A 14,219-nucleotide genomic window follows, 5' to 3' on the forward strand; every position below is an offset into this window, starting at 1 on the left:
CTCAGGGGGTTGGAGCAGCTCTGCTGTGAGGACAAGCTGAGGGAGCTGGGGGTGTTCAGCCTGGAGAAGAGGGGGCTCCAAGGAGACCTAATAGCAGCCTGAAGGGGGCTACAAGAGGGATGCAGAGGGACTGTTTGCAAAGGCCTGCAGGGACAGGACCAGGGGCAATGGCTCCAAACTAGAGCAGAGCAGATTTAGATTGGATGTTAGGAACAAGTTCTGCACCATGAGGTTGGTGGAACACTGGAGCAGGTTACCCAGGGAGGTGGCTGAGGCTCCATCCCTGGAGATATTCAAGGTGAGGCTGGAGATGGCCCTGGGCAACCTGCTCTAGTTGGGGATGTTCCTGCTGACAGTAGAGGGGATTGGACTGGGTGAGCTTTGGAGGCCCCTTCCAACCCAGAGCATTCTGTGATTCTATGAACTCCAACCAGCTGCATCAGAAATCCAAAAATGAGAGGATTCCCTCTGGCCAAGGTCATGATGAGAAGAGGAAACACTTCTGGTTTTGCTCCATCCCCCCCTACAAAGTCCCTCCCCAGCTTTCTTGTAGCCCCCTTCAGATATTGGAAGGCCACAATTAGGTCTCCTCAGACTCTTTTCTCCAGCCTGAACAGCCCCAACTCTCTCCATCTGTCTTCACAGGAGAGGTGCTCCAGCCCTCTGCTCATCCTTGTGGCATTCAGCTTGTAGCTGGCACTGCTATACACAGACCCCCACAGTTAGAGCAGAGCCAGAACATGGCTCTCTAGCAGTGCAAGAGGTTCTGATGACCTTCCAGCCAAACCTAACCCAGGGACACAAAACCAACAGTTTCTCCAGAGCAATCTTTATTTCCAAATGCTGCACTGCATGAAATGGTTCTGATTGACAGCCCCCTGCATGGACACCCCCCTCCCCACTGCCCATGGCACAGGGCATCCATGCACAGAATCATTTAGACCAAAAGAAGAATCTTACTGCAACCCCTTCCTCATTTCCTCACAGTTGAACCGCATCCTCCTGGGGAAAGCAGGGCTGCTCTCACCTGGAACCTGCTGATGGCTCTTGATGCACCTTGATAAAGAAGCACCCTTCAGGCTCATAAGTACTCTCCTGCTTAGGGTCCTGCAACTGCTCCTCTCAGGTGGCAAAGCAATGCAGAAAGGGCAGAAGTGCTGTGAGAGGACGCTGCCCCACGTGGCTTTCCTGCAAGAAGTCACCCTCCTGCGGGCCCCATCCTCCACCACCCTCCTGCCAGGAGACACCCAGCAATTTTACCAGCCACATCAAGTAGTTTCTAGCTTTTGCTCCCAATAATGTTTCAGAGAAGTCCAAAAGTTTCATTCTGTAGCACAGGTCCTGCTGCAGGGAATATCCCTGGGGAAGGCTCTGCAGGGATTGCTTCGCAGCAGTCCGGTCGGGAAGACAGGAGGCACGAGGTGACAGGTTGTGAGACCTGTGTGCTTCTGCTGCAGCTCCAGTGCCCAGTCACAGCCAAACCCACAGGTGATCCTCACACCAAGCTTTGAGGGCCCTGTGTTTTAGGATCTGTATTTCCTCATGTGTGCAGCAATGGAAGCAGCAATCTCTGTGCTTCTCTTGTTCTGGCCGTAATAGTCCACGAAGGCCCCGTCCGGCCCGAGCAGGTACATGATGATTGTGTGATCCACCTGCAAGAGAGCACATCCTGCTTGGCAACGCAGGTCACAGCACCCCAGGCTGGAAGGGGCCTGAGAACCAGCTGGTCCAACCTTTCCTGGCAAAAGCACAGTCTAGGCAAGCTGGCCCCGGCCCTGTCCAGGTGAATCTTCAAGTGTTCAATGCTGGGGACTCCAGCACTGCCCTGGGCAGACCGTTCCCATGGGCAAATGTTCTCCCTCTGAAACATCTCCCTCTTGTGTCCAATTGGAATCTGTCCAAGAGTAACTTGTGCCTGCCCCCCCAAATCTCTAGCATGGGACTGCCTCTCAAGTCCCTGAAGCATCCTCCACCCCTCACAGTCAGCAGTCACAGTGTCCCCTGCTTCGCTTCAGCTGTCTGACAGACTTCTCCCTGTGAAGCTAAAACAAGGTAAGGAGAACCTCAGCAGCACCCTGGCAACTTCCTCCTGGTTCCCCCAAGGCAATAACCAAACAGGAGCATGTTCAGAATGCCAGAAGGAACTTCTGATGCAGACAAGTCTTCCCTGAGCTGTGGGCACCCTTCCTGCAGCACAGGCAAGGCAGGGAATAACAGCCTTGCCCCCTCACTTCTCCCCGTTCCCCTCTACTTCTCACCATGCTCCATGAGCCCCTCAACAAACTCCTGCTGCTAACATGATGTACATCCAGCCCAAAGAGTGGTGCTGCCCTGAACCACATTCAGTGTCAGTGCTAAGACTGGAACCAAGCCCATCACTGGGACACAGGAGCTGGCCAGAGGGAGGCAGCTGCGCTGGCAGGGGGCTCCCTCTGCTGTCTGCACGGAATGACCTTAGAAGCCTTCAGAGCAACCTCCTCTGAGCCTCCCAGCTTCAACAACTTGATTCAGATAAAAACTAACTCCACAGAAAAGCTACCTAAGGTGCCACCTGAGCACCAGCTGCAGCCCACAACAGCTCTATGAGCAGAGACACAGCACAGTGCAAGTGGAAGCCAGGAATCAGTGACTGCTCAGGACTGCATCACCCCAGAGCCACTGGAGAGCACTCTGCACCGAGAACACAACTGAGCTTGGGGCTAAGGGATCACAGAACACCTCCAGCACTGCAAGCTGCAGGATGCATTAAGCCCTGTGGCATGTCTGTCCCTGAAAGAGAGTCTCTCCAATCGTCAGTGAAGCAAGGTTTCATTCTTCAAGCTTCAACCTTTCCAGATCACAAAATCAAGTTGTGAGGAACAATGTTTGCAACAAATGTGAGACTGCCTCCCCCCTTCTCCTCCTGCCATTAGGCCTGCCCAGGCCTGAGAGGCCTTGACATGCTCCCCCAGTGTTACCTGATAGGGAGCATCTCCCACAGGAGCAGAGGGGGAAAGAAGAGGAAGAGAGACTTTGCAGATGGATTTATTTGGCACAGGATATTATGGGTATGACATACACAGCTTCCTGTGGCCACCTCCTGGGCTGGACCCTCGGGACACAGGAGGTGTAACTGATGTGGCAGGAACAGGAGGCGCCCAGCCTGAGCTGCCACAGCCAGCAGTGCCCAGGTGGGCAAGAAGGGCAGCAGCAGCCTGGCCTGGAGCAGCAATGGAGTGGGCAGCAGGGGCAGAGCAGGGATGGTGCCCGTGGGCTGGGCACTGGGGAGGCCACAGCTCAAATCCTGAATTCACTTTTGGGACTCTCACTCCAAGAAGGACATTGAGAGCTGGAGCAGGCCCAGAGAAGGGCAACCAAGCTGGGGAAGGGTCTGGAAAACAGGGCTGGGGAGGAGCAGATGAGGAACCTGGGGGTGCTCAGCCTGAAGAAGTGGAGGCTGAGGGGAGACCTCATTGCTCTCTACAACTCCCTGAAAGGAGGTTGCAGTGAGGTGGGGGTTGGGCTCTGCTCCCCAGTCTCAGGTGATAGAAGGAGAGGAACTGGCCTGAAATTGTGCCAGGGGAGGCTGAGGTTGGAGAGGAGGAAAAATTTCTTTGGTGCCAGAGTGGTCAGGGAGTGGCAGAGGCTGCCCAGGGAGGTGGTGGAGTCCCCAGGCCTGGAGGTGTTCCAGCAAGCTGCGGCCATGGCTCCTGGGGCCAGGGTTTAATCACAGAATCAAAAGCTCATCCAGACCAACCCCCCAGCCACAGCAGGATCACCCAGGGCAGGTCACCCAGGAACACATCCAAGGAAGGTGTGAATGTCTCCACAGGAGGCTCCACAAGTTCTCTGAGCAGCTCATCTCAGTGTTTTGCCACCCTCTCAGTGAAAATTTCTCCCTCTGTTGCCATGGCAGCTCCTCTGCTCCAGCTTGTCCCCAGTGCCCCTTCTCCTGTCCTTGCACATCCCTGAGCAGAGCCTGGCTCCAGCCCTGCACATCTTCATCCCCAGCAATGAGGGCAGCCCTCAGGCTCCTCTACTGCAACCTCCAAGGCCCAGCTCCCTCAGCCTGGCCTCACAGGGAGATGTTCCACTGCCTGCAGCACCTCATGGCTCTGTGCTGGACTCAAGCAGTTCCCTGAGGTCCTTCTTGAACTGAGGAGTCCAGAACTGGACACAAGATTCCAGATGTGGCCTCACCAAGGCAGAAGGGGAGAAGAACTTCTCTCAACCTACTAACCACAGCTCTTCCAATCTACCCCAGAATACCATTGGCCTTCTTGGCCAGCAGGGCACATTGCTGGCTCATGGGTCCACCAGGATCCCCAGGTCCCTCTCCTCTGCTCTCCAACAGGTCAGTCCCAACCTATGAGGACAGACTGAAGGAGTTGGGGCTGTACAGTCTGCAGAAGAGAAGGCTCCGAGGTGACCTAATTGTCGCCTTCCAGTATCTGAAGGGGGCCTACAGGAAGGCTGGGGAAGGACTTCTCAGGATATCAGGTAGTGATAGGACTAGGGGGAATGGAATGAAGCTGGAGGTGGGGAGATTCAGGCTGGATGTGAGGAGGAGGTTCTTCACCATGAGAGTGGTGAAACCCTGGAATGTGTTGTCCAGGGAGGTGGTCGAGGCCCCGTCCCTGGGGGTGTTTAAGCCCAGGCTGGCTGAGGCTCTGTCCAGCCTGATCTAGTGTGAGGTGTCCCTGCCCGTGGCAGGGGGGTTGGAACTAGATGATCCTTGTGGTCCCTTCCAACCCTGAATGAAACTATGAAACTATGAAACTATCCTATTCCATGAGGCTGTTCTTTCTCAGATGCAAGACTCTGCCCTTGTCCTTGTTGGATTTCATTCCATTTCTCCCCACCCAGCTCTCCAGCCTGTCCAGGTCTCACAGCCTGAGTGGGTGTCACCCTTCCTCCCCAGCTGGTGGCATCAGCAAACTTGCTGGCAGTGCCCTCTGTGCCCTGAGCCAGGTTACTGATGAAGACATTGAACAGTTCTGATCCTAGGACCAACCCCTGAGGGACTGCCCTTGACACAGATTCCAGCTAGGCTCTCACTGACCTCTCCTTGCTCCCTTTATAAACCTGATTTTAAGCAGCACCCCAAGACTGATTTCAGACTGCTGCCAGTCTGACCTACATTGGTGCTGAGTTTCTGCAGCAAGCTTCACTCCTCCCTTCAAACACAGACTCTGTAGCTACTGAATCACCACTTTAAGCAGTACCAGGTTCTTGGTCTCCCTCTTTCAGTACTGCACAGCAGTGCACATCAGCAGTGGGATTCCAGCTTCCCATGCAGCTTCTTTCTATGCACCACCTTTTGTCCCACCAATCTTTCTGTCCACAGGGGTAGCTGATTTGCTGCAGTTCAGTGGGTTAAAAAGGAAAGCCAGATCAAGAACAGACAATGCTGGATGGAGATGACCCAATCTGCTCCAGCACCTGACCTCACTGCCACACAATGGCTGCTTTAGCACAAGCCCAAAGACATGCTGCCTTCCTCTATTACCTCCCAACATCCAAGCCCTGGCAGCCCACAGGCTTCCTGAGCCAGGCAAGATTCCTGTGCATTTCACAGTCCTCAACAGATTGGTTTTGCCAAAGACTAACAACAGTTGTCCCTGTGGACTCCCATGACCTTCTGCCACTTGCATCTGTACCAGGGGATCCCACTTCTCATGTGCCCTCTGCATGGAGCCATCACCTTGACTTCTGAAGCCAGTTTGAGTTTTCTCTGATTCTCGTAATGAATAAATGAAGATCACAGAATGTGTATCCTCCCCTGGCTTAAGACAGCATCAGAGAGATGTTTGGGTTGGGAAAGCCCTCTAAGATCAGAGTCCAACCATCAACCCAACACCACCATGGCCACTAAACCATGGCCCCAGCTGCCGTGGCCACATATTTCTTGAACACCTCCAGGGACAGGGATTCCACCACCTCCCTGGGCAGCCTGGTCCCATGCCTGGCCTCTGTGTCACTGGGACTTACTTTACACTTCCAGTCTGCTAGGATGTGGCAAGGCAGGAAGGCCTTGGCAGTAGCTCTAAGCCCTTTTCACTTCCAGAGAGCAAGACTGACCTCTAAGCTTAGCCTCACTCAACCCTCAGTCCCCCCAGCCTTCACACTGCTACTCCCTGCATTATATTCCCACTGCATTTAGCATTAACATTCTCTCTCCCAGGTCATTTGGCACAAGAGGAAGATCCACACAATACCTGTAGGCAGACTTTGCATCACCCAAGTATCCTGCTAGGAATAACCCACAGCTTGGTGCCAGGGGGCCTGGCCTTCAACACCTCCAGGGGTGAGGCTTCCATCACCCCCTTGTGCAACCTGTGCCAGTCTCTCACCACCCTCATGGGGAACAACTTCTTCCTCACAGCCAATCTGAATCTCCCCACTTCTAGTTTTGCTCCACCCCCCCAGTCCTATCCCTCCCTGACACCCTCAAAAGTCCCTCCCCAGCTTTCTCATATCCCACTTCAGATCCTGGAAGGCCACAAGAAGGGCTCCTTGGAGCTTTCTCCTCTCCAGACTGAACAACCCCAACTGTCTTAGCCTGTCTCCACAGCAGAGCAGTTCCAGTCCTCTGCTCATCCTCATGGCCCTTCTCTGGACACCCTCCAGCACCTCCAGATCCTTCTTGTAACAGGGGCTCCAGAACTGGCTGCAGTACTCCAGGTGGGCTCTCACCAGAGACCAGTTCTATTGTCACTTTGGAGCATGCAAGGAAACTGGCAGACAGAAATATGTTATGACAGGAAGAAAGGGCTGCCAGACTTGCCAGCTGCCATGCAGCTCTGTCTGCAGGCCTGGGGGTGCAGATGTTTGGAACACATCTCAGTGAGATTGTTAGGGGGGGACCTCGATTATGACCAAGACCTCTAAAACACAGCTGAACACGTGGGTGCAGCAGGGCTCCCTCAGCTCCAGCACAGACTGCAACAGCTGCCTTCACTGCTCTTAACCAAAGTCTTTCAGCAGGCCAAGGCCCTACTTTCACTTACTATGTAATCATCATCTTCATCTTTGGGTCCCTCGCTGTAATAGACACGGTAAGCTTTGGCCACTTGGTCAATCTGTGCCTTGGTACCAGTCAATCCCACCAGCTTGGGAGAAAACTCTGGAGAGGAAGAAGAGATATAGGCATTGTGGTGACAAGAATGGCATCAGGAGCCTGCTGAAATTCCAGAGCTCTGTGTTCCATGCTTTAAGCCATGGGGTCAGAGTAGCTGAGAGCTCCCAAACAGAGAGGGACCTGGGGGTGCTGATTGACAGCCATCTGAACATGAGCCAGCAGTGTGCCCAGGTGGCCAAGAAGGCCAAGGGCATCCTGGCCTCCATCAGGAACAGTGTGGCCAGCAGGAGCAAGGAAGTCATTGTGACCTTGTACTCTGCATTGGTTAGGCCACACCTTGAGTCCTGTGTCCAATTCTGGGCCCCTCAGTTTAGGAAGGACATTGAGATGCTGGAAGGTGTCCAGAGAAGGGCAACAAGGCTGGGGAGAGGCCTTGAGCACAGCCCTGTGAGGAGAGGCTGAGGGAGCTGGGATTGCTTAGCCTGGAGAAGAGGAGGCTCAGGGGTGACCTCATTGCCCTCTACAACTACTTGAAAGGTGGTTGTAGCCAGGAAGGGGTTGGTCTCTTCTCCCAGGCAACCAGCACCAGAACAAGAGGACACAGTCTCAAGCTGTGCCAGGGGAGGTTTAGACTCGAGGTCAGGAGGAAGTTCTTCACCGAGCGAGTCATTCGTCATTGGGATGTGCTGCCCAGGGAGGTGGTGGAGTCCCTATCCCTGGAGGTGTTCAAGAGGGGATTGGATGTGGCACTTGGTGCCATGGTCTGGTCATGAGGTCTGTGTTGATAGGTTGGACTCGATGATCCTCGAGGTCTCTTCCAACCTTGGTGATCCTGTGAGACTGTGGAGAAAGCAGCAGTACCTTTAACGTATCTGGCAATGGCTTCTTCATTGTCCCTCTCAGGATCAATGGTGATGAAGAGTGGAGTCAGACTGGGCAAAGATGGAATTCCATCTGCAACATCAACAATTACTGTGATTCCCAGAAATCTAAAAATCCTTTCTGCCCTCCCTTCAGACAAGCTCACAGCTCACCTCCTGTGGCATCCACCCACAGCCACCCTACATGACAACAAAAGGCTCTCCCCAGGCAGCTTAGTTTCTGTGACTTGTGAATGAGGCCAAGGCTCCATGTGAAACCCAAGGCTCTGTGCTTGGGCCAGGTGCAAGCTGCACCTCCAGCCTCCCAGCTGGACACCCTGCCCTGCTTTGGAGATGACAAACTGGCTCTGCAGCAGGAAGTGCCACAGTGGGATGTATAGATCAAAGCACAATGGTTGCTGCAGCAAAACCATGTCTGATGGTGGACCATGAGGATAGCTGAAGACACATTTCAGGCTCTTTCCCTCACGTTCCAGCCATAGCCTTCACTGTATGTTCTTCACTTTAGTCTGCCCAAGCTGATTTGGTTACAGCCACCCCTGCTCAGTAACTCTTCAGGGCTGGCAGGCTGAGAAAACCACCTCCAGACAGTCTCCCCCTAGTCACCAATTTACAGTCACACTCAGAAGAAACTCTCTCAGGAATTTGTTCTCAGAATGAATAAAACAGAGGGGAAAAAGCCCCTGATACATCCCACCCCTGATCCAGCCCACCCCCAAAATACAAGGCAATAGCACCATTCCCTGTAACCTGCCACATCACCTTTTGTTACCAAGAAGTCACAGAATTACAGAATGCCAGGTTGGAAGGGACCCCAAGGACCATCTGCTCCAACCTTTCTAAGTGAAATCCCTGCCAAGGTAAGATCAGTGCTGTCATGCTCCAGTTACCAGCTCAAAGGGACAGGCAGACTGATACATCCATCACTTAATTGATGCAACTACTGGAGAGCAGGCAACAGCATTTTGTAGAAGAGATCATCAGTTATCATCATTCTGGGAAAGAACCACCCCATGCACAGGTTAGGGATTAACCTGTTGGGAGAGCAGGGAAGGACCTGGGGATCCTGGTGGAGAGAAGGATGCCCAGGAGCCAGCAATGTGCCCTGCTGGCCAAGAAGGCCAATGGCATCCTGGGGTGTAGTAGAAAGGGAGTGGTTAATAGGTCGAGAGAGGCTCTCCTCCCTCTGCCTTGGTGAGGGCACAGCTGGAATATTGTATTCAGTTCTGGGCCCCTCTCTTCAAGAGGAACCTCAGGGAACTGCTTGAGAGAGTCCAGCACAGAGCCACAAAGCTGCTGCAGACAGTGGAACACCTCCCTGTGAGGACAGGCTGAGGGAGCTGGGGCTTGGAGCAGAGGAGCCTGAGGGGTGACCTCACTGATGTTGATAACGATGTGCAGGGCAGTGTTGGGAGGACAGAGCCAAGCTCTGCTCAGGGATGCCCAGTGACAGCACAAGGGGCACTGGGGGCAAGCTGGAGCAGAGGAGGTGCCATGGCAACATACAAAGAGCTTTTCCACTGTGAGGGTGACAGAGCCCTGGAGCAGGCTGCCCAGGGAGGTTCTGGAGTCTCCTTCTGCAGAGATGTTCCAAACCCACCTGGCTGCATTCCTGTGTGAGCTGCCCTAGGTGATCCTGCTTTGGCAGGGGGGTTGGACTGGATGAGCTTTGGGGGTCCCTTCCAGCCCCTCATGTTCTGTGACTCTGTGATCTGCAGTATTTTGCCACAATAAATCTGGCTAAGTTGGATCTCCCATAAACAGGAGCACTACACCAAAAGAATTCCCATACCAATTTCATCGACCACTCGAATCATTTTCTCCAGCTCATCAGGGCAGATGTCAGGGCAGTGTGTGAAGCCAAAGTAGATCAGCACCCACTGGCCGATGTAGTCCTCGCTGCTCCTGGGCTGCCCCTCGTGGCTGACCAGCGAGAAGGGTCCTCCCAGCAGTGGTTTCCCGATGCCTCTGTTTCGTTCCTTCTCCAGCGCTACAAAACCAGGAGAGGCTCAAACACACCCACACCACAATCCCTGCGGCCTCCAGGGCAAGCAGGGTGGCCCAGATCCACCCACACCCATCCTGCAGAAGTGCAAGGAGGTCAGGGCTTCCAAAGGACAGGAGTGAGGTGGAAGGTGGCTTCACAAATGAGGATGCTGCTAGATCAGCTTCAGATAACAAAGGAAGGAACCCCAGCAACTCAGCCTTATTTCTGTTACATGCAAATAAAGAGCCTCTGCTATGCCTCACCAGGGGTCTTAGCACAAATCAGCACAGTGTCCTCCAAAGACAGCAGAAACTGCACACAGCCTCAAGTTCTGAACTTTTAGGACAGAGCACAGGCTTGACAGGCTACTGGACAGTAACTTCTCCACCCAGAGAAGGGAAGGAGCTAATTTAAATGACCATGGGACGCATGATGCAGGGGGGAGGGGTACATACAAATGGTGAATGTGTAGTAGGTGGAGCAGGAAGTCTGGAAATTCCAAGTACCTCAGCAGTGGGCAAAGGGAGAGGGAAATGTCTGTCCAGGAATTTTGGATAGAAGGGAAACTGCACCTTCCAGCCATGTGAGAGGCCCCAGGAGGGTCCCACACTTACCTAGTGGAAATCAATGGACAGAAGGCAGAACAACAGGAACTAAACCAATGCATGGAAGTCAGAATAACAGGCACTAAATGAATGTATGGAAAGCAGAGAGTTTGAGGGGCAAAATGACCACAGATCACAGTGTGCTTCTAACTTGTGAACTGAAAGAAGGGAAGGTATCAGCCTCGGACTTTGTATTTAGAAGCTGGAGGCCTGGTTACCACACAGGAAGAAAGCTGTCCCACTGCACTGTGCTGTTTAGATGCAGGTGGATCTGTGGAATGCTTTCCTAAGACCATGTATAGGTAACAGGAAACAGGCCAGGGACAGCCCATGCTCCTGCAGGTGCGAGTGGAAGAACAGGAAAAAAAAACAACCCGAAGAGCATATGTGGAGAGGAAGAATGCAGCTGAGAGGAAGTCCCTCCCAAGCCCACTGGCAGGCAGGGATGGGAGGAGCTGACTGTACATGAACAGCCTGACTGAATAGCAACCGCAAAGCTTGCGTTCAGACACAGGGCTTTGGAGGGGAGAGCTCCCCCGTGCCCGGTGCTGTGTCTGACAGCGGGCATCGCAGACCACCTCCTGAGCAGCCTCGGCCGCTGAGCCCTTCTGTTTCCTTGGGTCAGCAGTTACGCAGGGAAATGAAAGCAGCCCCCAGGGCCCCCTGCCTGCGCTGCCTCTGCGCCGCCGGGCAGCAGCCTGCGCAACCAACGCCGTTCCGAAAGCAAGAGGAAGGACGCTAAAGGATTTGGAAAGCTTAAGCTGCAAGGGGGGTTGGAGTTCTTTGCCATTTTCCGCGGCACCGAAACACACCCAGGCGCCGAGCGGCAAGGCGGTGCGGCGAGGCGCTGGTGCGAGGCACAGCTGAGTACAGCCAGCGCCTGCCCTGCAGGCGGAAACTGCATCGTCCGCCGGGGAGAGCATCCCGCGGCCGCAGCACAGGGCGCCCCGGGGCCTCGCCCGCCAGCTCCGGCTCCCTCCCGCGGCACTCACCCTCCTCCTTCTGCCGCTTCATCTTCTTCATGAGGACCAGCAGCCCCCCGCACACCACGAAGGTGGCCGCCAGCGACCGCCACGACACCAGCTACTGAAGAAAAGCTGTTTAGCGACTGAGCAGAGGGGACGGCGCCGACCCTGCTGCGGCCCGGGCCGCCTCCCCCTCTCCTTCGCCCACTCACCCTCCTCTGCGCGCCCGCACGCTGGCCGCTGCTGGGCGGCAGGCGGGACACGGAGCGGCTGCCGCAGGCGGCTAGCACCCCGCGGCCGCCCGGCCCCGCGCCCGGCAGCCGCCACAGCATCGCCGCGCGCCCGCAGCGCAGCGCGCACGCCGCCATCTTGCCGCCCGCCCGCGCCCCGCCCCTTCCGCCCCCGGCCGGCAGCCGGCGCCATGGAGGCGGCGCCGCCGCTCTTCTCCTTCGGTGTCGTCGCGGACGTCCAGTACGCGGACGCGGAGGACGGTTACGACTTCAGCGGGTGCCAGCGGCGGTACTACCGGCAGAGCCTCACCCTGCTACGGAACGCCGTGGAAGCCTGGGTCGCCGAGCGGCCGCCGCTCAACTTCGTGCTACAGCTCGGCGACAGCATCGATGGCCTCAACGCCCGCCGCGGCGAGTCCGAGGGCGCCTTGGCGCGGGTGCTGGCGGTGCTGCGGCGGCTGCCGGTGCCGGTGCACCACGCCTGGGGCAACCACGAGCTGTATAACTTCAGCCGGGCCCGCCTGGCGGCAAGCGGGCTCAGCAGCCGGCCCGCCGGGGCCGCGGCCGGTCCGCCCGCCGGGGCCTGCCACGCCTATCACTTCAGCCCGGCCCTGCCGTTCCGCGTCGTGCTGCTGGACGCCTACGAGCTCAGCACCCTGGGCAGGGAGCCGGACAGCCCCCGCTACAGGCAGTCCCTGCGGCTGCTGCGGGAGAAGAACCCCAACGACAACCTCAACAGCCCCGCAGGTACCACCCGGCTCCAGCCTCCGGCCGGGACCGCGGGCGGCCGAACCTCTGCTTCTCAGAGCAGCCAGGAACCTCTGGTGGTAGCATCGGGTTGTCAGGGGGCCGAAGCATGTGGCCCGTTCCTGCCGGCTTCCTGCTCCGCTCCCTGCTGCCGGTCGCTCTCTGGGTGGCACAGGAGATGCTTGCCCATCCCTGCCGCGCTGCCCGGGCGCTTTGGGGTGGGTTCGTGCTGTGCTGCGCGCCCTGCGGTGCCGGGAGAGAAGGCAGCTGCTGCTGCGGAGCATCGAGCAGTGCACAGCCTCTACCCTGCTGTGTGTGCAGTGTGACCGGCCTCCCCAAAACCACCGTTTTGTGGTTTGCCCAAAGAGACTCAGAGTCCTGGTCCAGAAGATGCACACACAGGACAAAGGCTCTAAGAGTAAGCCAGCTATTGTTGTAAGCAGGCTTGTGCAAGGCAAGCAAGCTGGGGAGCCACACCACCTGTGCCCAACCTTCTTCTTCATTGCAGGGCTCCAGGAACCTCAGTTTGTAGAGTTTAATGGAGGATTTGGCCAAGCCCAGCTGGACTGGTTCAATGAAGTCCTCAAGCTCTCTGATGAAAACCAAGAAAAAGTTATAGTTACAGGTATGTGGAAAGGGGACATCTGTGTCTGTATGCCCAAAAAGTTGTGTAGCCAGCCCGTGCTAGCTGAGGAAAACACCTAGCAGCTTTGTAGCTCCCCTAAGGTACAGGTGCAAGCTGTGAAGCAGAATAGCAGCTCTCTGATACTGGGTGACCTTGCTGCGTGCACTTAGGTATCTGAACTTTGCAGCCGTGAAGGCAGAGCTTGGTTACACTTAGAGTAACTCTCCTGCTTCTTTCCCTCTGGACTGCAGGTCATCTGCCCATTCATCCAGATGCTTCAGATGGAGTGTCCCTAGCCTGGGATTACCAAGATGCCCTCTCGGTCATGCACTCCCACCAGTGCGTGGTCTGCTTCCTCGCAGGGCACTTGCACCTCGGGGGCTATTGTCTGGACTCTCATGGGATTCACCATCTGACTTTGGAAGGGGTGATTGAAACTCCCCCAGAGAGCAATGCCTTTGGAACTATTTATGTCTACAAAGATAAGATGATACTAAAGGGGAGGGGCAGAGTTTCAGACAGGGTTATGCACTTCTGAGAGCAGTAAGCAAATCCAGACGGCTCTCCTTTGGGAAGGACTCCGACTGAGAAGCAGGGAATTCAGTTGGTAGGAGAGCTTGTAAGGAGGAAGTGCATGGTTAACCCTTGTAGCATAAACACAAACAGTTCTTCTTTGGGTACAGAACTTCAGGAATTTGTTTCTGTCAGAAAACAGACCTAGCTTCTTCCTGGAGAACAGAGAGGGGCCAGTGAGAGTGTCTGAAGGAAATGAATGCAGAGTGTTGACTTGGAACACCCAATCCTGCCCAGCTTTGTCACTGACTGTGGAGGAATGCAAACCATATTATGAACATTATCCCCCAAAAAGCCACTTGTTCATGTCAGTCAGAATTAAAGCATGCAGCACTGTACCTGCCCACTCACACTCCAGTTTCCTTTTTGATACCACTCAGTAACGTCTCCTGCCTGGCAGAATCGCTGCACCCTGTAGCCTATTGCAGCACTGCTTTGGAAGACTGAAGGACTCTTCAGAGAAAGCTAAGCCCAAGGGAAACTGAGGCCATCTCTAGTGCTGCTTCACAGAATGCTGTGGGTGCCCACCTGCACTGGCCTGCAGCA

General features: G+C 55.3%; 2 protein-coding genes across 2 annotated transcripts; one reads left to right on the forward strand and one right to left on the reverse strand.

Moving 5' to 3' along the window:
• Nucleotides 1–813: 813 nt before the first annotated feature.
• On the reverse strand, nucleotides 814–11,882 carry SCO1 (synthesis of cytochrome C oxidase 1). The gene is made up of 6 exons (XM_068151644.1): nucleotides 11,711–11,882; nucleotides 11,526–11,616; nucleotides 9,734–9,931; nucleotides 7,922–8,014; nucleotides 6,990–7,105; nucleotides 814–1,652 (listed from the first exon to the last, which is right to left on the reverse strand). Exons 1-6 carry the CDS (start codon nucleotides 11,864–11,866, stop codon nucleotides 1,524–1,526), a joined length of 783 nt encoding a protein of 260 aa, XP_068007745.1. The 5' UTR covers nucleotides 11,867–11,882; the 3' UTR covers nucleotides 814–1,523.
• ADPRM (ADP-ribose/CDP-alcohol diphosphatase, manganese dependent) lies at nucleotides 11,709–14,011 on the forward strand. Its single transcript, XM_068151645.1, has 3 exons — nucleotides 11,709–12,475; nucleotides 12,984–13,100; nucleotides 13,352–14,011. Exons 1-3 carry the CDS (start codon nucleotides 11,920–11,922, stop codon nucleotides 13,636–13,638), a joined length of 960 nt encoding a protein of 319 aa, XP_068007746.1. The 5' UTR covers nucleotides 11,709–11,919; the 3' UTR covers nucleotides 13,639–14,011.
• The last annotated feature ends 208 nt before the right edge of the window (nucleotides 14,012–14,219 follow it).

The sequence above is a fragment of the Melanerpes formicivorus genome, unplaced genomic scaffold, assembly GCF_026170545.1.
Source record: "Melanerpes formicivorus ecotype bairdi unplaced genomic scaffold, bMelFor1.0.p_v2 SCAF_21, whole genome shotgun sequence".
NCBI classification, from domain to species: domain Eukaryota; kingdom Metazoa; phylum Chordata; class Aves; order Piciformes; family Picidae; genus Melanerpes; species Melanerpes formicivorus.